Source organism: Battus philenor, unplaced genomic scaffold (assembly GCF_028537555.1).
Source record: "Battus philenor isolate CCGP_79_NKW_IND1 unplaced genomic scaffold, ilBatPhil1.0.hap1 SCAF_3, whole genome shotgun sequence".
Classification (NCBI taxonomy): domain Eukaryota; kingdom Metazoa; phylum Arthropoda; class Insecta; order Lepidoptera; family Papilionidae; genus Battus; species Battus philenor.
In genome coordinates, this window is record NW_027181693.1 from 4,944,981 (window position 1) to 4,970,097 (window position 25,117).

General features: G+C 33.1%; 2 protein-coding genes across 8 annotated transcripts in view; both read right to left on the reverse strand.

The window, feature by feature from the left end:
* LOC137927119 (guanine nucleotide exchange factor DBS-like) overlaps positions 1-25,117 on the reverse strand; it is a 117,200-nt gene that overhangs the window by 89,472 nt on the left and 2,611 nt on the right. The window contains exon 1 of one of the 6 annotated variants that reach the window (XM_068770924.1): positions 18,675-18,761. The exons of 3 other annotated variants lie outside the window; for them this stretch is intronic. In XM_068770924.1, coding sequence (XP_068627025.1) covers positions 18,675-18,726 — 52 coding nt within the window. In that variant the 5' untranslated portion in view covers positions 18,727-18,761. Of the gene's footprint in view, positions 1-2,804; positions 2,946-13,030; positions 13,193-18,674; positions 18,762-25,117 lie in introns of those variants that run through there. 2 more of the 6 variants (XM_068770923.1, XM_068770922.1) reach the window with 2 other exon arrangements.
* LOC137927120 (uncharacterized) lies at positions 20,280-24,323 on the reverse strand. Of its 2 annotated transcripts, none has more exons than XM_068770927.1 (4): positions 24,150-24,323; positions 23,586-23,859; positions 23,277-23,513; positions 20,280-22,627 (listed from the first exon to the last, which is right to left on the reverse strand). In XM_068770927.1, the coding sequence occupies exons 2-4, from the start codon at positions 23,844-23,846 to the stop codon at positions 21,395-21,397; spliced, it is 1,731 nt and encodes a 576-aa protein (XP_068627028.1). In that variant the 5' UTR covers positions 23,847-23,859; positions 24,150-24,323; the 3' UTR covers positions 20,280-21,394. The 2 variants fall into 2 exon arrangements, with proteins under 2 accessions (XP_068627028.1, XP_068627027.1); XM_068770926.1 differs by having other exon boundaries at positions 23,586-23,864.

The following is a 25,117-nucleotide window of genomic DNA, read 5'->3' on the forward strand; positions in this document are numbered from 1 at the left end:
ATAGCAGCAAGAATTTCTTAAAATCCGTACTTAGCTGAACTTTATTTGCCGAAACAAATATACCTTTCTACATTTCAAGTCTCTAAGTAGTATAGTTTTAGATATATCGTGATGAGTCAGTACATGTGAAAATCACTTGTATGCAAATTTTGTCTACTCCAAGTGTAATAAAAAATTGTTATTGCATGTGTGTTGTAGTGTTGGCTGCAAGATTTATGTATACATTATATCTGTTCTTTCTCTTGTCAAAAAAAAGTTTCGCTTTTGATGGAAAGAAATGAGTTAACAGACCAACGGCATTCGTTTTTTCACAAGAGCAGGTCACTGTAATATGGACAATTATTCATTTCAAATGTTTGGACATTGCAAATACCGACTTGAAAAAATTGATAAAATAATGTTAGTAGATGTTTTACTGCGTAACTTTACTTATTCTGGTCATTTAAGATATGCCTTTGCTTGTATATGATCGTTTTAAAATAAACTAAACAACTACTACTTTGTAGTGTAGCATACGAGGCAATACGAAAGAGTCCTTTCCTACGATAAACTTTGTTATTTACATAATAAAAATAAAATTTAAATCTTGTTAGCCGAGCATCTCTTTAGCAGAAAATGTGCTCGGTAAACAGAAACCTCTTAAAATTCGTTACAATCCTCAAAGTGCTTACACTTAATATGACATGAATGTTAAAAACAGGAAGTAAAGGATTGTGATAAATTAGTGATCGAACTGTTATATAGTGTTAAGTAAAATAATAAATTAAGAATTAAATAAAAATGAATAGAGAAAAGTCAAAGAAATAAAAACCAAAATATGCTAAAATTGTAACACATGTAGTATTTTAAAGAGAAGGCGACTGAAGTGAGGCGATGTATGGAAAGAAAATAAATTATGAAGAGAAATTAAACAGATTGTAAAGGTTATTAGAGAAGGAATATAATATATTGAGATAGATGAAAGATGAGAGTGAAAATTAAAATTTAATGTAAACAAAGTAGAATATGGGAGGCCACCAAAACCTAGCCCATAAAAGGAATGACATGAATAATAAAAACACTATTTCCTTCTCGCCACCTCAGCAAAGGGATCGTTAACATAATATTGCGGAATATTCTATTCGATGTTACGATACCATTAAAATCAGTTTAGCTTCGCTAAACCTTTTTTCTCCGCTTACGGTGAGAAATTAAAAAAGATAATCGTGGAAGCGATTGCGCTAGAAACGCCGCCAATCACATCGTGTTTGCTTGTGTAAAATTACCTCCGTAATTACAACTGACATTAACGAAATATCACTTACCTAATTGTTTAATTTATTAAAATATATTTAAATGTTTGGCACTTACACATTTCTTTTAGTTTTATGTAAAATTAATAATGATTAAGCTTTCAATGTCATTATTGGTACAAAAAAACTACTTAAAATAATTGTCAACGAAATATACGACGTATTAATAAATGACATATTGAATAAAAAATCACTAGCCTGATTTATGTTTTTTAATAAACAACAAGTCGAGCCTCATAAGTGCGAAAGGGAGGCAGTATTTGAGGCACATTGAACGTTCGCGGGCGCCGGCCACTCAGCGCGGGATCTCAAATAACACTATACGGTCTTCATTCTTCACCCACGCGACTGATGATCGACGACTCGCGGTGCCGGACAACTACAAAAGCGGCATCGATTTTACGCATCGTTGAATTGATTATAAAAATCGCAGGGATATGTTCGGTTATAGATTTATATTTATCAATCGAACATTTAAAATTAATCACTTTGGAGCTAAAAATTAAGATTTAAAAAAGAAACGTTAACAAGTGTTCTTTACAGCTATGTTTTAATAAAGTTCGAAACCATAATCTAAAAATAATTTAGAAAATAGACCAATCTGTGCAAATAGACAAGGATTATTGAACCACGATAATAAACAAAGCGAGGAGAAGTTTAGCATTCGCGTTTAGATCGATTATAACTATCAATTCGTTAATCATTTTTTTCTTTCACCTTTGAATCTAAAACCTCATCAGCTGAAATATCTGGTCACTGTATGGAACGTCTGTCTAAACGACATGAGACCTCAGCGGTCTCCCTTCCCGATGAAATATCTATGTAACGACCCAAGCCATTTTTCAACAGTGCTGTTAGAATCTGCAGATGCTACAAAAGTAAAATATGGCCTATCCATTACGAAAAAAAAAAAAACAGAAAACTCAACGCTCTGGACTGAACAACCATAACGAATTAGAATTAAAGCGAAACCAAAAACTTCACATATCCAAATTTTAGTTCAGTTTTGGAATTATCAAGTATAGTAGATAATATTTCCATATTAATTACATATTTAATAAAAAAATATAATTACAAGACAAATAGCCATAGGCAATTATACAAAATGATAGTGTAGTTAAACCAAGTGCAAATTACAAATATTCACGTGTAGTATTAGGTTACAAATATTCCTATCGTAAAATTATAAAAGTTATCCAAAAATATAATATACACAACTTATTCTACTTTTCATTTATCGTCGCTATTTTTAAGATTCATGTGTTGCATAAATTTTAATATAATGCCACCAATGCCGTAGTGGAGCCCGAGTTATAACAACTTTGGATAAAATTTAATTTTTGCTAATTACTCTCAGTGTGCTAATAAAAAAATTATGTCGTAATCCGCGTTATATGAATGCTCGAGTAACTTTAAGATGATGTAATTGAACGTGGCATTCGATGAAAAAATTGCGGGTAATCAAAGGAGCGCAAATTTTGCGCGCCCATGCGATAGTAATTTAAAGATTACCATGAAATCCGAAACAGTGTATAGTCCGGCGCACGCGGCAACAGGTACCGCCAGCCACGCCTACACTGCTGTCTTGGTCAGACATTTCACCTTAAACACGATCCAATTTTCACTAACATTTATCACTTTATATTTTTTATAATGCCACAAGTCTTTATCACAAAGGGCTAAGGTTGAAATCCTGACAAAGCATTATCACACGATGAGTTCTCTCGACCGCAACCGTCGTTGTGACGATCAGGAAATTTTATCGCCAGCTTACCGTCAATCGATGTGAGATAAATAACGGATCCAAGCGAGATGTTTTAGATATCAGTTAGCCAATGGATTATTTTACGAACCGTTGTAAACCAACGAATATAAAAATAATTAATAAGAGAAATCACAATTTACCACAATTTAAAAAAATATTTTAACTCATTTAAACACTTTTAGCTAGAAATAACACATTAATATAGGTTAGCGCAGCTATTATCCGAATGATATGATTTTGACGTTTAGATAAAGCAGGCCAACCGGCAGAATGCCGCAACCAGACTGGAACAATCATTGCTTTTTTTTCTTAGCTAGACAACCATCTTCAATATATATTTATTACTTCAGAAAAATGCATTATTATAATGACTGAACGTAATCGGTATGCAATTGAAATCATTTAATAATAGGTAAAGTCATTATAAATACAAACAAAATGTATCGAACACAATTGCGTAGCATTCCTTTTACAGCATTTTTGTAAGTAATGATTGGATAAAGCATGCATAAACTTATTAAAATAATATAACATATTGTACCGTACATAATATTTTATACTATATAAGGTAAAAAAGAGAGTGGACAAATTATTTGATAAAACCTAAACTTTACAGGTTAACAAAAATTTAATAGAGTACGGCAGACCCTTTTTGAAGAACCGTTAAATAAATTCACGTGTTATTACTTTCGAAATTAATATTTACATTTTCTATCTAACTGTATACAAAATGTTCAGTTTAAAAAAAGAAAAAAAAAATTCTGAAGCACCAAATAATTAGAAGTGTAAATATCAACAAACATTGCTACTGACAACAAAGTTTGTTCGTACAGTTCGGCGTCCTACATTTCTTGTGAACTTATTTCAAATAGTAAAACCATTACAGACGAACAAAATTTCAGCGGAAATTGGCATTTGCCGCATTGGCTACTTACTACTTGTAAGGGAAACGTTGAATGTTGGTAATAAAGCTGTTAAGTATATTTTATTGTCGTGAATATAACGACGGGCATGCTTGGGGAGTTTGAAAATGTTATATGGTTCCCTTTTTTTCATTAATTCAATATTTTTTATTATAGGGTTATGCTGTTGATATCCATTTGAAATTGTGTAAATGATTGAGAGTAAGCTTGTGAATTTTTTTTCTTACCAATGCTTACTTGGGTAATTGGACAGAATGAACTTTATAAATATTATAATATATTTTTAATACTGTAATGTCGAATATTGTATTTAATGGAATCAGGCGTTACCTCGCGGAAGTCCATCCTAAGAAAGGAACAATATTTAGCCACTTCCGCACATGCAGTGGTAGTCGTGCAATGAAATGCACCGCCCGCCAACCCGCTGATAAATGGCATCTTCTGAAGATCTGAAGATGCCCCGTGGAGGGGTGAAACACGTGTTGAGTAATTTGGTGGTGGCGGTTGTGTGATTCGCGTTGTTTGCCGCATACGCATTTATCAGCGGGCTGGCGGGCGGTGCATTTCATTGCACGACTACCACTGCATGTGCGGAAGTGGCTAAATATTGTTCCTTTCTTGCGTCGAATATTGTGTACTACACTGCAAGGCATAGTCCTTCCTCAAAGATTGTGGTATATATCTATGAGGGGATATACCATAATTGCCACGCCTGGAAGGTGGGTTGACAATCGCAGTTTAACCTTATGGTACGCAGAGGACGTTGCTGCCCATCCTTTGGAAACTTATTTGTGGGCTGTGACAATCCTAGATAATCAATGCACAAAGTGTTAATTATATAAGATTGTTTCACGGGAATCGAACTTGCAACCGCACAGTCCTCCACCGCTGGGTTACCACTGCTCGGCATTATCTATACACATAGTTATCTCATATTTGGTTACTTTTATAAGTAGATTAATCAATAGATTTTTTTAAGCTGATGATGAAAATAGCTTCAGACATGTAACTGAACATTCCAGATAAAAAATAGTTTAAATGGAGCAACCGCATCAAGTTCCACGTTAGAGGGTCATAAAAGTCACAGTAAAACGTGAAAGCAGACGAAACACAGCGTAACCAATAAAGTTTGAATTAATTGGAGTGTAGAACGTATCAAAGGCCATTACACTAGCCGCACGGATGTACAGCCGTACTATCATAGTACAAGAGAAATGTAAGTCGATCACATTTATGTAAAATTTTTAAAATAATTAACTACCATTTTACAATATTTATTAGTGATTTGACAGAAATTCTAAAGCATCGACCATATAATCTAAATTTGAATAAGATTCCAAAGAACATTTAATTATTAAAAGGCTGTCTTAGATCAAAGATTGCTATGACGGTCGTCATGAGCCATTTGCAGTCAAAAATGCGGTCAAATTCAAACAAATTCTGAGGTCGACATGGTTTAACAATCAACTCCTACTATTTAACACATTCTTATTTAAAACACTTATTTCTGTACAAGTCGTGTAACGGGTAATAATTTATTATAAGAATATTATACATTTTGGAAAAAAAAGCATGTGTTTTTTTTTTCGTCTGTGGTTTAATTTAATAAATAATAAATATATAATTAAGCGTTTTTATATAATTTATTTTTATTATTAGTCGTTGATATTTAATGAATTTTATAGCTATTAACTTCAGTGAAATTTGACGATAAAATGTTGTCAAGTTTACTTTAAACAACTGTTAAGATTTCAAATTAGTAAGTATTTTGTATCAGAAAACAAAAAACTAGAGAAAATATTTTAAAGTAATAAAGGAGTCTCTTGTTTAAAGTTTGGGAATCACCGTTTTAGACCGTGCCATCATATTAAATAATAATCACAAAGTACTATAGTATTTGGACAGGTGTGGAGACAGATTTTGTCTTCACTGCGGTTTAAGATTACACACTGGCGATAGCCAGCTGAAACATACGGTTATGATTTATTTTTATATCTTTCAACTTTTATAAAACGAAGAACTCTATTATAGTTACGAATCTTTGTAATCTAGGGGTAGTAGTTTTTTTTTAAACATACACAAAGGAGTACAACAGAACAGGAATGTAATAAATTAAATAGAAAATTATGTGCTTCAATACAAATTATTATCTTATTATGCTTCTATCTTGTGCTGGTTGTTTTTATTGTCATATTATCGCATAGTACGTGTTACGTAACTTATTACTAAAAATAACTTACAATGACACTGAAGGAAGCAGTTTTACGTTAAGTTTTTCCTCTATTTTAATCAAATAGACGTATTTTATGTAGATATGCATAACATTTACCATGTATGTATTTTCATATATGAATAATATATACTTTTCACTTTTTTCCGGACAGATGGAAGAATATACCATAATCGCCACGCTTGGCAGGCTTATTAGCGATCGCAGTGTGGTATTATGGTACGCAGAAGACGCTGCTGCTCACCTCTAGAAACTTCTTTGTGAAGACTGGTAATTTTATGTAATTAACCCACAAAGTGAAAAATTCGACTTACGATGGCAAGTCTTAGTCTTTTACCGCTGGACAACAGCTACTAAAATTATAATCAATGAATTTAAAAAAATAATATTTATATTTTATTAATTCTATATTAGGCAGGCTACGCTTAAACAAAATTAAAAGAGTATGTTGTACATGTGTATTGTATGTGAATGGCCTTGTCAGACCCAAGTGGCAGCATATCCGAGACAGACGTCGTCGCCCGATGCTATTGTCTTTGTGACCTTGTTATTTGCAGGGACGGCGCAAGCGGCCAGTGTAGATTTCTACACATACAACTCATTCAATGGTTCAGACGCAAATCACATGCGCAATATCTTATCATAGTTTAATATATCTATACAAACGTTAAGGCTATACCGTTAATTATAATTACGTCTTTATGTTCTAATTAAACAAGAAAAACTTCGTATATGTTATTCTAAAACGTCAGTATATCGCACGATTATTCATAACATTGAAGTATATGTGACTATAGTATAAATCTTCAAATAGGAAAAAAATATGAACTGTTTACTTTGTGCGTTCTTCAAACAACGTCATATCTAAATAACACGCAACGATCTTTGTACGAAGTAATTGTCGGAGTCCAATTATAATTACACCTAATTCATAAGAAGCATGCCACTCGTACTCATATAGTCAAAACCATTTACATGTTGGTTGTCATTTTTGTTGGAATATTGTCCATAAGATACATGTAGCTTAAAATAATCAGATGTTTGAGTAGTAGCTATTGGTCTTATTTTCAGCGGATAAAAAACCACTGCAAGTCACAGATCTACTTAAAGATCGCCACGATGAGTGGTCTTGCGCTGCCCTCATATATTTTCTTTTCATATTCTTCACTTTCCACGATCCTATGTCGTCGATCCACCTAGTGTGGGACGAACTAATGCCACTTCTATCGTAGTCGCCAGTCGAGAAACTTTCTGCTCTAACAGCCATTAGTGTCATCTGATGGTTTTAATGAAATGACTCAACTAAAACTTACATATTTTAGCGTTTTACATATCATCAAATAATACATATGAACTTAGTTCGCAGGCAAAGAGAATTTATTTATACATAACTAAACGAACGACATTGTTCACCGATTTAAAAAAATAATTTATGGTACGTTTATTAATTCCTTTATTTTCATAATTGATTGGCATCGGAACATTGGAACAGAAGCGTGCATTCAAATGAGAAGCACAGTTGGGATAGGAAACTAACACAACATACAGATTCTAAGTAATCGCTTGCTAAAATATTCTCTACACACAAAAGATATTGTTATCAAGACACGGATAAAGGAACATCAATGTTATTCTCTTTATACGTCCGAACAAAGAGGTTTATTTTTACTAATTTACGTCGGACGTTGTCTTGAAACACGTCGAGCATTGCCTTTGTAATTTCATTATCGAAGTAAATGTATACGGTAGCGTTGATAGAAGACATCTTGACTATTATTTACCCGAATATAAAACGCACGTCACATCTAGCAAACCATAGACGTAGAAGTTTCTAGAATAATTCTAATATCTATGACAGAAGCAGTATATCGCCCAGTCGCGGCTGGATCATCGGATGCCGCTGAATTAGATTTTATAATGTAAATAGGAAAGTTAGAAGTGGCATCATGTAAATAGATAATATGATAATTTTATTTTTTTATATAAAAAGGGCTTAAATCAATGAAAAACACGCTAAATATTTGACTAATAGATAGTACTCATGAATAATTAAGACGATAATATATGCATAAAATGATAAAAAGAGCTAGAGTTAAGGTAACGTAATATAGTGACTACGATAAGAAATGGAGTAAGGAAAAAATTGCAAAAGAAATCCATCAAAAAAGTATAAGGTCTCTACTCTTTGAGGCTAGAGGTGTGTACCAACTGAAATAAAAAAAAAACATTAAATAATAAGCAAACGTTAACAAATATGTAGTAAAATTAAAACTAAAGATCGCCAGATTCTGAATGCAATATTCTTTAGTAGTAGTACTGAATGGAGTTTAATTTGAAAAGATTAAAATCATGAATTTTAAGATATGCTGACAATCCTATTTTTACTAGCAAATACAGAAGTATGTTGTTGACAGATGCAATATCTGATGACAGAATTCTATATAGTCAATATGAAAAAGGAGAAAAGCGTACTTTCGTTTTTCCAGTTACCGCAGTGTAAAATTCAAAGAGGCCGAGACTTTAAGACCTCGTTTTAAGATGACCGGACCAGAAGACTGTACTGTTCAAAGACCTTATATCGGAGATCAAGACAACCATAATAATAACCAACCTCATTCGGCGCAATAGGGTGAAACTATTCATTATCATCATCATAACAGCCGATAGAAGTCCATTTTAAGTCATAGGCCTCCCCCAAAAATCGCTACGATGATCGATCCTGCTCTGCTCGTATCCAGCTACTTCCTGCGATCTTTACTATGTCGTCTGTCCCACTATTGGGGCCTACCTACGCCACGTAAGAATTAAAATTTAAAACGTATATACATACATATAAACTTTGTACATCGAACAGTACATACATGGATGTAAAGTAAACAAGAGTAGTCTTTGAAGAACTAGACATCAAATAGACAACTAAAGTATTATGAAAACTATACCTAAGATCATAAGAGTAACGTGTTTTCACCGCAAATAATTTTAAAGTAGAGACACGACTCACGTTCTGTACTAAGTTAATACATATAATCAGCTAGCTTCAGTAGATAACAAAAAGCATGCGAAATTAAAAACTGGTTTGAGTAGTTATGTAACCGCAAACAATGACGGCGATGAGCAACGAATTCAAAGGCTGACAAAACTTTCGTATAATAAAAAGCCGTGTAATTAAACTACCGTCATAACATTTAAGCAGCTCGAAGTTTGAATACTAACAAAATCAAGATAAGAATATTAATATACCCTCAAAAGCTTGTACTTACTAGAACTTCGTTGTATACCCTAGACCAAACATATGAATGCGAGAACCGCGTCTGTTATAACCTCGCCTGTACGTACATTAGGAGAATGCTAGTGTACACTAAAACTACGCTTGTAGATACTAGGGTCACACTTGTACACTGAATGAAAATGCCGGTATACTCGAAACCATGCTTCTTGACACTAGGGTTACGCGAGTCAACCTAAACACTAAGGCTGCACTAATATACTAGGAAAATGCTAGTGTACACTAAAACCACGCCTGCAGACATTTGGGCTACGCCTGTATTATAGAAAAATGCTGGTACACACTAAAACGACGCTGTACATATCAGGATTGCGCCTGTACTCTAGAAAAATGTGGGTGCGCACTGAAACCATGCCTGTAGACATTGGTTACGCCTGAACATCTAGAAAGATGCCGATGCATACTAAAACCACACTGGGTGTGCGCCTGTACACTACAAAAAAGCTAATGCACATTATGACAATGCCTATTGTCAGCCTCTTTAGAAAAAACCCACCAGATTACCGTGACAATAACTTTTTAAGAATTCTTATAGTAAAATGTAAGAAATTATTTGCTGCTTTAATTTAATAAAACTGATCTAATCAATCTTCCAACAATTGAGCCGTTTATTTTATAATTTTTAAAAATGAAAAGATACCGTTTAATTGTTTTTAGTGTTGCCATTAACTTTATTTTTTTTTAAAAAGTGACTTATGCCACTTTCAAAATAAACGGCTCAATTACCTCCGTTCGCCTGTCATGTACGAGTATTTGTCGCCTCTTCAGTGCAAACCAAAACTGGTGACGAAAATTTGCTGTCAATCATAATATCGCTATCACATACAATTCTTCACTTAACAGGAATATTCGTTTTGTTTCGTTTGGAATTACAATAACTTTTTTTTTATATATCATAACATTTCAGTGACCACTTTATATAGGATATATTTAGAATATGGATTAGATATATTTAGAAGTAGGTGTTATAATTTTAATAATTGCTATTATTTACAAATAAGATATCTATTCAACCCTTTAAAGCAATTACATCTATTTTCAAAACACTCTAAAAATTTATACTTCAGAAATTTTTAGAAACTACTTAATAAATAAAACTAAACTTAATAAATAAAACTACTTAATAAATAAAACTCTACTTAATAAATAAAAAATAAAATTTATTTTTTATTTATTAAGTAGAGAAGTAATAAGCCGTTTTGCTAGTGTTTGCAATAATATTGTAAGTTAAATGACCACAGTTGGACATAAGTCTTCCTCAGAAATTTCTACAGAACCGGTTGGAATAATCCTGCATCCAATAATAAATAAAACAATTCGTGCTACATTTAGGCATATGTATATATCATATTATATATAGCACAAATTGTTTTCGTAAAGGACAAAATCTATTGCTGATGACGCTTTAGCTTTGCAAATAACCTTGTTGTGTGTTGCCTTGTTTTTATTTTTGGACTAGACTATGCACTGCGGCTCAGGAGGTATTTGGCGCTGATGGCACCTAGGCTAAATCACTTTTAAAGTAGCGAAGCTTAAGGACCCTTTTTATTTAAAAATACTCCCCCCTCCCCATCTTGTTTTCGGGACAGAGATATACACCCTCCTTCTTTCATCTTCCCTCCTCCTCCACTTTCAAAAGGAAAGCAATGTTGCTGCAAGCAATGCTCCTGCCCATTTTCACTTCACAAGCCTCTCTAAGCCCTCCATATACGGGATAGCAAGTAATGGCATGCACCAAGGTCTGGTCCACCGTTGAGTCGCAAATGCACGATTTAAAAGGAGTCCTTTGAAGTTCCCCTTTTGAAGAAAACAAACGCACGAAGGATCCCTTTATAGCCTTGGCTCTGGCCGCTACATACTATAATTTCAACAAATTGAGAAGCTGCAGAGCAGTTTGGCGGACGCTCCGTGGGGCGACCAGGGCTCCCACTAGGGTATCTCGGCTTGTGCTGTTACTCGCCGATAGTAACCGTTTCGCATACCGACTTAAGGGCGTTCGGGAAGGCCAAACTGGTCGGTTGCTATTACCTGCCTAGCGTAACTATTACTTTGAAAAGCGGAAGAACAAGTGTCAGAAGAAACTCCAGCAACGCTTCTGTTTAGAATGAACAGGGTTTTAGGTGACAACTTTGTACTTAATTGTACGTGTGATAAGATATATTATGTAAATATTAATCAATAACACATATCAGACCTATTATATTTTAAATGAGAAACAGGTCAATTCTTCGCATCGTATAAAAATTACGATACCCAAAGAAAACCGTAACAAAATATCCCATAAACAATCTAAGCACTCATATTCTAACACGTGCATATAAATTTTACCGCCATGCTTAATTAATTATGTTTATTATTTTTATCAGTACTTTGGATACAATATATAAAAAATGGACAATGATAATAAAAATTGTGAACCTTTTTACCGATAGGAAGGTGGGCCCCACTAGTGTAATTACAAATGTAATAATACAATACTGTTGTGATGGTATCCGTAGTTGAGAAAAATAATACTACTAAAATATGATAAAGCATAGACTGATAGGTAAATAAAAAAATAGACTTTTAATAAGACTGTTATAAATATTTTAAAATAATTAATGTCTATACTCAAGTGTACATAATAAAAGTAAGATATTGACCGCAGACGTAACACCATGACTGTTTAAAATTGTTAGTATACACTTGATAAGAAAACGTCGTTATCAGACTAAAATCATTATCGATGTACATTTTACACGAAAACTTATTAAAAATAAAGAGAGCTGTAAAAATTCATCTTTTGCGCGACATCATGCTATTTATACTTAAAAATTTACTCATTTATTATACAAGTAAATAAAATGAAATAAATTGATTTTTGAAATTAATTTTCGATAGCTATATTTGGTTATTAATAACAAACATGTATTATTAAGGCATTTATTTATATGTTACTATTAACACTAAATATGTTTTAAGAAATAGTTTGAACTCGGAATATCCTACCAAAAAAAGTAAACATCGTGCCGTGAAATACACTAAATAATCAACGTATAATATAAATAATGTATTCTTAACAGTATTGTATGTAATAGTGGGTATAAAGTTTGTTATTCTTGTTTATTTATATTTGTTGTAGATTTCTGTCTCCCGCATAGCAGCTAATAATACGAGCACACTGTTTACGATGTATATTACACGACGCACGTATGCTTGTGGAGCTCCAAGCTACTCTATTCAATGAAGGTTTTAAACTAGCCGCCGATAACAAGATAGAACTTTTATAGGATTGTAATGGAATTGCGTTTAGTACTATACTTTGCCAATATCATAGGCATACAATTCGAAACATAATATCTGTTAAATAAACGTATTTGAATAATTTTGTCACTTGTTAGTTTAGAAACCGGTTTAAAAATGGAGATGTTTATTTAAAAAAAAAGGAATTTACATAGTTGAATAATTATCGGTAAATTAACGTATATTCGGAGAACTAAAATTAATGAATTAAATAAAATAAATTTATATATGAAAAAATATAATGAATAATACCTCGTCCAAATATAATTTCCAATTTGTTGGGCACTTCAAAACGTATTTTCATTTCACAAAATTTATATTCACAGACACAGCACTGTTTCGATTTCCGAACTGTCAGCGGAAATACGAAAAAATATTCGCGCGCTACGATTCAATGGCGCGGGTATTCGTCGGTGACGGAGCGCGGACTGACTGAGCGCCCTTCCGCAATGGGATGCCGGGCTCCCGCCTAGCCGGCCTACATCTACTGTAAACTGAATGCGTCGCGAGATGTGATGTAATCTACATGTGACGAAATGAACAAAGCAATTAGAACTGTTCTGAAGACGTCACATTATCTGTAGCGCCGGCTGTCGCCTGTTACGTCGCCCCTTTTGCATAATAATGTCTGACCCACAGTCGTTCGTTTTTAATGGGGAAAAAATTGCCGCAAAAAATGGTGCAAAACTGGATTATTGCAATTAAAAAGAATACTGTTAATTTTTTTGTAATAATAAACTTTCATTTTTAGACATGAATCAACCTATTTTCGTTCTTTAATCATTTGGAAATCCAAATTAAATATCTTTAAAAAATTCGGAAATGTGATTATAAATACCTATCTATGTAATTTAGTGAGATACATAGAAATAAATGTGATTTTACTTAAGTCTATTAATAAATAGTAGTTTTAACCTAAGAAAAGTCAAGGATCCGTGGTAATAACTCCGACTACTAATTGCATAATTTATTTTATAAACATAACATTTCTAATCCTCTCTATACATAGATTATGAATAGTTAAGTCTATTAATTACTACACATTAATTAGAGAACATGTAGTATATTCTCATAAAGATCAAAATATCAGGAGGAGATATAATCTGAATCTTACTCGTATTTAGTTTATATCGACATTTAATTTTTCGTTAATTGCAAATTGGAAGAAATAAGATTTATGGAAAAAGTAAATAAAAAATTGTGTAACATGAAAATTAGAACCGTTTTAACTAAGATTTATTAACGGATAATAAGATTTTAATGTAAGAATATATCCAATTATGGAGGAGGCTTTAAGAAGTTACTAATAGATAAAAAGGAACTATTTTCGAAATCTCTAAGAGCACAAAAGCTGGGTGTAGTTTGTCGTCTCTTTCGCACAAGTAGATATAATTATCAGGCTAGTTCGCCTATTGAATGCAACTCGAGATGTGCTACAAAAATGCTTTCCACAATAATCCAACATTTCAATTATACGCATATATGCAATCGAAATTCCGATTTGTAGTTATTAAACCGTGTAGTTTAAATAAAACAGTTTTAAAAGCTATTTATTTGTTTTTTTTTTATTTATTTAAAAAAAATAGAATTTGATGGGTAGGACCGGTTGGAGGCGGCTTCATCTATCCTCTTTTGACGACGAATAAGGTCTGTCAATCTTTAGCGGCCCCAAGTTTTGCGCGCTATATGGCCTATTTAAGCTTCTATACTCTAAAATACTTTATTTTAATTTATTAATTCTACTAGAATACAACAAGCAAAGATCAACAAGAACACATAGTAAATAACAATTTTAACATGTAGTGATCCCAATTTTAAGTTTTTTTTTTTCTTATCATGTTATCATTACGTTATAGTGTGTACGTTTACTCACAGAAATTGAGAAACACATTTATCGCTTCAAAGCTTTTACTCCTAGAACCAATCACCTTAGAGCTCAAGTGTTGGCTTATAATAGAAAATAACTTTAGTACCGAAAAAATCCCGGAATGCGAATGGATGAGTGATACATGGTACCTACTTGTGCACAGATAGTATTTTCGGAAATTGTTGCTTTAGTAAATTTACCTATTATTAAAACAATAAAGCCGCCGCCATATTTACGTAGCTCAAGTTATTAAAATGTAAGGGCCACTTCCACTTCAACTTGCAAATCCGCAGGGCTGTGTCTGATACTTTCATTCGTCTACTATAATATCATTCCAGATTCGATCTATAGAAAAATAAGAAAAGAATCAATATTTAGCGACTTCCGCACATGCAGTGGTAGTCGTGCAATGTTTCACCCCTCCACGGGGCATCTTCAGGAGTTATGTTACACCGATTAGTGCCAAACACAGAGACTTTTGACTCTGACGTGTTGAGTAATTTGGTGGTGGCGGTTGTGTGATTCGCATTGTTTGCCGCATACGCATTTATCAGCGGGCTGGCGGGCGGTGCATTTCATTGCACGACTACCACTACATGTGCGGAAGTGGCTAAATATTGGTCCTTTTCTTACTTAGGATGGACTTCCGCGAGGTAACGCCTGATTCCATTAAATACTATAGAAAAATCCCGAGCACAAACAAAGAAACTAAGCACTTTGCAAGGCTCGTTGTGCGATTGTTTGATTAATATTTCACTATTACAAATAAATCATTATCAATATGATGAAATTAAAATACTTTACTATCTTTATATTAAAGCATTACTACCGCGATTGTAATTCATTATTTCATATGATACATAAAACTAGTTAGCGGTGCTATTAACACATACGCAACTTAAATATAAGTGCGCCATTGTATTCAGTTTACAGACCTGCACATACGAAGTTCCATTGTGTTGCTAGACATTGTTGAGAATATAAAAAGTCAACACTGCAATACTTAAGGTATATTGTACGATTTAAAAGGCTCGTGAAACGATTGAAAATGTGATAAATAATTAATAAATTCATTCGTTAATTAATGAGTTGCAAACAAGCAATAACAATAAAATAGTGTCACCACAATAAATCTCACGCCGAATGACCGCAAACCACGCAAACAAAAAATATTTTTTTAAGTAATCAAACACTAGGGAAGCCAAAATTTATTGCATTACTTGCAAAGTATGTGCATTTAACGAATCCATAGTCCGATGTAACTGCATCATAAGTACCTACTTCATTTCAATATATTTACTGTCATCAAATTGAAAGAGCTTAAAAAGTAAATCATTCAAACTTTAATTTATATTTAATCAAGCATATAGGTACACATTCGGGACTTCCCTACGAGATTAAATCAGAATTCACATAGCGCGCAGAACTGACCGTCGCTGGGGACTTATGTTTGTGGCAGGACGTCCACACGCAAGCGGGCAGACGACCCCGTTAAGACTCTGGATGCAAACTGCTTCCAACCGGAAATTCTTTTGGAAATTTATGGGAAATGCCCTACGTCCAGCAGTGGGCGTATTATTGGCAAAAGTGATGATTATAAGTTCACTAAAAATTAAACAATTACTACAGAAACATATTCGATGTGATAGCAGTTTTCCGAGTCCCTTAACAATCAAGATATTTCGAATAAGATGAGATGAGAGAGTATTGGCCTCTACTTTTTAGAGAAAAACGAAAAAATGAACAAATTTAACTCAAAATAAAGATATCTAATACAATTGTATATTTTTTTCGACGTTTAGAGGTGACATAGATATAAATAAATAAACATATATGATCAGATTATAAAATAATTGTAAAAAGAGTAAGATCGGAGATAAAATTCGTATGAAGAACAAAGCTTTTTCAGTAGCTTCAAAATCTTTAATTAATCTCTCGATTTGGCCCGACATCAATATTAAAAAGTACCCAGCATTCTTTTAAAATAGGAGGAAGGAAGGTACAATGCGCGCGAACAAAAGCCGACGACAGTTGATGGTTCGCTACTCGCATATTAATCAAGCAGGCATGTTCACCGTTGCCCATCTATAAGGATATCAGTCTTTTATCCCGTATGTTCACCGGAATTTTTTTTCTCTAACAAATTAAGTTAAATATTACTAAATTATCTATATATAGATTCGAGTGTTGCTTTGAAAAAAAAAACTCCTTGACAATATAAATCTCACTTTGAAATGAAACATCGCAAAACATATTATTTTTCTAATCTAGACATTTAAAATCTATTTATGTCAATTGTATATTTACATGTAGCCATCGCACAGATGAAGCTGGACAAAACGTAGTTTAAATTACAAAATGAAAAAAGTAGAGAAAAGCAATTATTTCATTTCACAAATATTTTCCGTAGTTTATTTATTTCTTTGACTAACTGAACGAAAGATTAATTTCATAAATTATGCCTCAGCCATATATGTGTAAAAGACTGAATAACTATCAGAATAATACTATCAATCGCTGTTTCCATTTACAAGACTTAAGGAAAATTAAAAAAAAGAAAGCTGATTTATAGAAAACATCCTCTCTGTGATATATAAATATATGCATGTAATACCATAATAGATTTGTATTCTATTGTTTCATAGCCTTTTGATACCGAGAAACGTTATCAGCATCTTAAAACGCAGCGGTTAATAAGTACTGCGGCTTCTATGGACCAAATGAACTAAGTGTTATGACCTCAAACGTTGCGATCCCAGCGCTGGCCTGTGTCCGTGTCAACGAGGTCTACTTAACGCTACCACAATGCTGCGTCGTAAAGTAGGCTAAGAACAATGAGTCTCATCAGTAAAAGTACTTCATATTATATAAACTTCTAAAAGATCAATATTGAAATTCTTTTTTCCACACAGTTATACTAATAAATATAAATATACCTAAATAATATCCGTTATATGAATATTTTTATGCAGATTGATTGGTCTAATTTCAAAAGATTTAAATGAGTGAATTTTTTATTAACTTAAATGAGCAGCAGAACAATAATTTCTGGAAGTACAAAGTCAGCAGGGTCCAATAATTACACTTACATAATTTTAATACGTAGTTATCCGATTACCATAAGTAATTTCAACACGTAGTAATTCGAATCATTACTTTATTTATTAATTCTGAAACCACCAGTTTACCATATAATAATTGACAGCAAATGTTACACAAAAATTGTTATATATCTTCAAAGCTTTTTACGTCAATAACCAACAATGACTGTTTTAAATAGTTTTAATAGTATCTGTATAAGTTGTAAAAAAATGTGTAATTATATCTGAATTCGAAAAGAAATAACGTCGCTACAAAAGTTTTTAACGGTTTCGAGATCTGTAAAAAAATGTCAGCGTTTAAAGCTTTAATTAAAATGTCTAGAGCCAATGGACAACGCTAATTGTCTTTTTGTTGCTTTTTACTCTTTCAAGCTCTCGACAGGACGACACACAATAAATACTGCGTCATTATTTTCTTCAGTTTTTTTATAATAGCTTATCTCACGAGTGCTACTGAAATTAGATCAAAACAATTTTTTTTTAAATAACTTTCCCATCAAATCTTTACAGATTGCTCTCTCAAGAAAACAAAACAATCACGGGAGTTGAGAAGGATTGGCAATTATATTATTTTAAATATCATTCAGTGGCTATCTTCGTTCCAAACGATATTTTTAATAAAATAAATCTAACAAGGCCAACAACCTGTTTAAAGCTCGGGTTTAATTTTTTTTTAACTTATTAATATCAAAATTACTGTTAGTTATTATGTTCATTATATATATGAACGTTACGTGTTGTACATTTTCATGTAATCATTCTATGCGACTCCGAGAAATTTAAAAGAAAAACCAATTCTTTGTTAAATATTACCATACAATTGTGTAAGGTTAAATCAATTAATAAAAATAATGCAAATAAGGGTAAGTAGGTTTGAGTCTATTTTTAGCTTGTTGCTAATAAATATAAAACAACAAGTATAACTCACCAACAGAGGCAGCGCTTCGATCGCGCTTACCGCAGCACTTCCAAAACTTCATGTTCTATGTTGCAATGTTGACAATCGATGAGACAGTGGCGCGGACGGCCGGCAAGTCAAGTCGCCATCGTCAAACTGACCGATTGGCGTGGAAACAATGACTTTTGTTTACAAATGGTCGACGCGCAAAATTTAATAATTCGGATTGTCGGATCGTCCAATGAATACAGCACGAGTGCGACGAACGCACACCCCCGACAGACAATCTCCGGTCGTAACTTTGCACCGCCTGGCTAATTGAAGAAGGATGGCGTGGGTGCACGATCCAGATCAGTCCCTCATCCTAAAGTCTTGTAGAGACAAAGGATTTTTCGAATTAAAAAAAAAAAAAACATGTCTTAGCGTAAAAAATTTATTTTCTATCACATTATGTCTTCCTACGGTATTAATGTTGGAACATGTAGATGCCGAATACAATGCTAAAAGGGTAAATCACTACGACTCGAAGCGAACTCGAAGATTGTCTTTAGAGAACTTGTAAACTATTATGAAAATAATGGTTGATCGACAGACAAGAGAATACTCTGATTAAATTGAAATAAGATCAGTCAAATGAATATGCAAGCTTCGCTTTCTAATAATATTGGCATCATGGGCCAAAACTTATTCAATTGTGTAATTACTATTGTCACTAATACTATTCCAATCAGAGTATTTCCGAGGCCATTGATATTAAATTAACCTTCAATTTAATTGTCCACCTTAATGCAAAGTTATATTGCAAGTGCTTCGTACCTCACAATGTTTATCTTTATTGCACTATAAAAATACATAGGTAAGCAGCATAATTTCTAGGCACATTTCTGTACTTTCTATAGATAATGATTACACACTTATTATGTACTTGTATAAATTACAAATATGACGTCTATCTTAACCACAAACAAGTCTAGATACCGCCTCACAATTGGTGTTTGACAGTTCTTAAAAAATTTGTATGAAAATATGCATTTCAAAAATAAAAAATTTGTTTTATTTACTTCATAATGTTAGCCTTTGTTTTTCAATAGCGCGCAAAAATGAACATTATACATAAAGATAAATAGATATCTGGCCTTCTCATCATTTCATTTTAAGTTTAAAATCGATAAATGTAATTGTGTATATAAAGACAGGGGCATCAACGCAAAGATGCTAAGTATATAACCTCTCTTGCAAAAAAAATAAGCTGAGTTCATAAAATAAAAGTTACACATAATTAATGATCCAATAAGGTTACATACATCCAATGATAAAATTAAGGATATCTAAAATTTTTGGGGACTTCTTTTATTATTGAACTGACACTTTCCTAAATCTGGATAGACAATGATAATATAATAGCTTTCACGTTTTCTCTAGAATTTAGAAATAACACAAAAAAAATTCAATGTTATCAACTATGTCCTTAATTAGCATTTGAATGTCTCCCATTCATGATAAAATTCTTGATTTGCTATAGTATTATTAATGTTTTGACACTAATGTAAAATTATTTGAAAAATGTAAAGATTTTTTCAACAATAAAATAATATTTGTCTGTTATCCTGTTAGATTTTTAAAATATTTTTGAGTCATAAATAATTTGAGGGATATTATATTCTATCCGAAAATAAAAGTCATTATTTAAAATAAAATGTATAAAAGAGAATTATTAAAACTTTACTTCATTGAAAATCTGTTAATATATAAGTAAAAATTTTTTAAAGCTAGTTTGTTTCCAGTATTATAATATATGATTAAATTACCTTTATCTTGGTAATGCACGCTTAAGAAAACAAGTTAAAATCAGAAAAAAATTGTCTGAGGCACACTTCTAATACTATAGGAAAACTACAACACACTTATACTCCCTATAAATTAATCTTAACTTACTAAAACAAGTTCAGACTATGTAGGAGAATTATTATATTTCATTAACACCTGTCACCTCATGTCTTTATATTAACAGAGGAAATATTCTGTACATTCAAGATCCTTCTACCACAAAATTTTGATATGTATAAAATATAAAAGTCAAAATGTCTATAACTTCATAAATTAAATGTAAAAGTTGTGTAGTTCATTTCCTAAACCTCTAATTCCAACAGTATTTCAACATATCTATGTCTTATGAATTCCTCAACATACTTAAAGGCACTGCTTTCCTTGGATAAACAAGTACATCTATCCACATGTGATGATCGCACTACACCAAATCACAAAATGTAGGAAAATAGTGTATTAAGTCAATACTATTTCCAAAATAAATCTATAATGATTTGAGAGCTCACACAAAATAAGACATACTACCACTATCATGGACAATAAAAAGAGTAAACTTAGTTAAAAATATCTGGCGGGTTAAAAAATATTATAAATTGCTATAATTTGCCATGAACATTTAAATGTCCATATTGCCCAAAGCACTAGGCTATTGGAGCTCCGAAGTATACTACATAGCTACAGCTAAAATAAAATGTGTAAATATGCTTAACTTTATACTTACAGATACTTGTTTGAATTAGTTTCTTTCAACCAATACTGAAAAGGTGTTAAACCTATGTATCCACTAAATTATTGCCAAAGTTACAAGTGGCTATTGTGAAAAAAAGTACCAGTTGCCACTTAAATTTGTAGCATTCTTTAAGTTATTAAATTGGTTACACTTTTTCACATCTTGTTAGTTTAGATGGTGAGGTGTCTTGCTGTCAATGTCTGTACCAAGCTCCTTGCACGCGTGTTTGGAAATGTGAAACTGGTGTCACTAGATATGCTTGCTGTGGCTGTTGTACTACAGCCAGTGGTATAACTTGCTGTGCCATTTCTACTGGTTGCCCATTGTCTTCTGACACCCCTAATGGTTGAACACAGTGCTGTTGAGCAACTTGCTGCACACCACCAACCTGCTGAGTAAGTACTTGTTGGTGTTGACTCACTTGCGGTACCAACATTTGTTGTTGCATTGTTTGTTGCTGTTGAGTTTGCTGCTGGTGTATGACAACATGAGGACCTTGATTTTGCATTTGCTGGTGCTGTTGCACTTGTACTTGTTGAACTTGTTGTTGTTGCTGCTGCTGTTGTTGTTGATGTACTTGCTGCTGTTGCTGTTGTTGTTGTTGCTGTTGTTGCTGTGCTTCTTGTTGAGCTTGTTGTTCTCTTTCATGTTCCTCCTTCTTTTTTGCTTCCAAAGCTGCCTTTTTAGCCTCTGCTTTCTCTTTTTCTTGCTGTATTCTAATAGGATCTTTATTTTTATCATAAGACATGCATTTACCACTGCGGAAAGGCACCATGTCCTTAGGAATATCCTGCTTTTTAGTTGCAAATTTCACATGAGGAAACTGGTCCTTCATAAATGCTCGGAAAGTGGAATAGCCCATCAGCTTTACTCCAGGCTCTAGAATTTCTCCATATTCTTTATAAGCTTCAAATAAATGCTTCCGCGAATCACCTTGAATTATTACTGTTTTGCTTGTTTTCTTACCACTTTCGCCAGAGGGTTGTACATCTTTTGGAGAGCTTGCATGCTGTTTTAAATATTCCTTGAGGAAATTAGTCGCATGTTTATAAATATCCAATGTAAATGTGTTATATGGCTTTTTACCAACATTACCATGTATCCGAGGAGCAACACCATGAGTCATTACATGCTGTCTGATTCTTTTAAGTTGGTAATGTGTGACATTCTCTAAATACAAGAAAGCCTCTAAGCAAACTTTTCTGCCCTGATAGACATAACATGCTCTTAATCTCCTTCGAACTTTATGACGCGAAGTTTCAGCAGGATTTGCCAAACTAGCCATTGTAATGCCCATCAGGTACATGTCATGTTCACTTTTTGTTAATTCTGCAATATTAAGTCTATGGCGATACACAGCTTCAGGGTTGAGGCCCCTGTAACAATTGTCCTTACAGTCACAGCCTCTTTTCAGTCTTTCTTTTACCTGAAATAGAGATGACAACACATTTAATCATTTCTTTCAGACTCAATTTTCTGTAACAATTTAAATAGACTAATGGAACTAATTATTTAAGCATAATATGAAATATTAATGATCAATGATCAATTATTATTTTTAATTCATTAATTGCATGTTCTGCCCTCCTTTTTAACAATGTTAAAAATTGTTATTAAGCTGCTATTTATTAAGAACTTTGTTTAATTGTAATTTCTTTGTTTTGTAAAATCATGGTAATTAGTATAAAAACAAGTCTTATTTTGTATAGCATTACAATGTATTTAATTTTAGAAATTAAAATGCTCACATCCAATAACAGACAATAACACAAACTATAAAAATGTGTTATGAAAGTAAATAACCTAAAATTAATAATGCACACTTACAAGACATTTTGATTTATTTTCAATCAAATTACATTATTTTCTTCTATATAGTGTTCAATCAAAATATTACCAGAGTAGAGTCAATCATCATATAAGCGAGAAGATACTCACTGCAAGGCATAGGCATACCCCAAAAGATAACCATGATGACTGGTCTTTACATAGTCGGACAGATACTCATTTACATAGAGTAACTAAGTGTAAATTAATTTACCTAAAGTGTTTAGTAACAAATCAAATTTATTTACCTGCGCAGGGTTGTCTTCTAATTTATTATCAAAAACATCCTCATCACTGTCTGATTCAGCCATTTTTTTCTTTCTTTTTGCTCCAACTTTTTTCTCAACCTTCGGTTTTGTATCTACTTCCATATCACCTGTTTCACCGTCAACATTTGTTTCAAACTCTATACTGTAGGTACCCGGCATGCCTTGCAAATTACCATCTCCGTTTTCCACCTGTATGGTATGACCTTGCCAAAGAACCTTAAAAATAGTTTTTACTTAAGTTTGATTCAGATATAATTTCCTTAAAAATTGATAATATGCTACTACTACCTGTTCCTGGTGTCCATTGTAGGCGTGTTGCTGCATGGCTTGTGAGTTACCCAATTCGAAAACTGAATGTTGTCCCATGACAGGAGTGTGCCATTGGGCACTTTCGCCATACTCGCCACCACCGTTTTGATCGGACGGAATAGAAACTATAATCGCTTCTTTGCTGTCGACGCTGCGTCGCTCCACGGACAGTAGGGAATGCAACACTTCACTAGCTTCCTTCTCCGCCGGGTTCACCACCTCCATTTTCTCGTAGGACATCTTCCGCTCGAAGCTATACTACAACCGATCGTTCACGTCAAATCACATGTATCTACTTACATACGTGTATGTACAAGAAGCAACGAGAGAGCAAACCCGCCCTGAATGCAAAGCTAAACTCACAATCCCACAATACTTACGAGAAAACCGCGATAACTTTTCAAATTCATGTAAATAAACATAACAAAAACCGTGCAATTATTAACCTTAATCGCGTTTTTTAAGTTTCATTATCGCATAGCGGATCGAACTCCCGTGGAATATTGGGCCATATAGTCATACCAAAGAAAGAATAAAACTCACCTTTTTCGCGTAAGATCAGAAGCTGTGACACTTTAAATTAAGTTTCTTCAATTACACGAAGATTGTGGATTATTTCATATCACTTCATTTTCATATTGTAGTCATTATTTAAGAGAAATGCACAAATATTTTACAGAATTCACGGAAGCAATATGGCGTTATACTTTCCGTGAATAAAATCGGAGGACGCCGTAGAACATGTCATATAGTACAGTGCGCATCCACTAGACAGCGCTGAGGTCGACGTTTCCGTGACGAAGCTTCATAATAGTGTGGCGCGAACGTTTGAACACCACAGCGCGCGATTTTAGAAATTATGAAATGCCGAAGGTTATAACCGTATTTTAATAGGTAAGTCCACTTAGTTGTAACAAAAACGAAACTATTTTAATATCCCGTACACGAAAAAGCATAATGCTTTAGTATATAAATAATGTGTACTAATACTGTAATATAATAATTTGTAGGTTATACAAAAACAATATTATGAATATTTCATAAATAAATATTTTAGTAGGTCATAAAAATATGTGTCTTTTGTATTTAACGTGTTGTTCAAACCGGATAACGCCAGTTTGTAGAGACATGTTGTTGCACTTTTAAGTTATCTCGTAATACGTATAATTCCATTTGCCGCCGTTATTTTAACTCGTACAATATTGCACTTATTACATTATAAGACCCGTAAAGTTTATAAATATTGAAAATAAGTAACACATTTTGCTAAAAACTTTTTAGGTTTATATCTGTTGATGCTAATAATTAGTACCGAATAAAAACTGTGATTACGAAACTTTCGTATAAAAATTATGATAATTTTGTAATAATAGACACAACCGTGACAGATTGAGTCACGGTTCGGCTCTTCATGTCTATACGTCTCGAGTAGTTCAAACCTAGGTCCACTCTCAGGGGCTCTTATACTCAGTCACTCCACGGAGCGTCCGCTAAAGCGACTTTGATTTTGG

Bases quoted from the DNA above. Each gene is read 5' to 3' on its own strand.
- LOC137927120 (XM_068770927.1), bottom strand. From the start codon at position 23,846: ATGTCCTACGAGAAAATGGAGGTGGTGAACCCGGCGGAGAAGGAAGCT. The intron at 23,514-23,585 runs GTAGTAGTAGCA...ACTATTTTTAAG, and splicing joins ACAATGGACACCAGGAACAG to GTTCTTTGGCAAGGTCATAC. The intron at 22,628-23,276 runs GTAAATAAATTT...TCTCTATTTCAG, and splicing joins TAGAAGACAACCCTGCGCAG to GTAAAAGAAAGACTGAAAAG.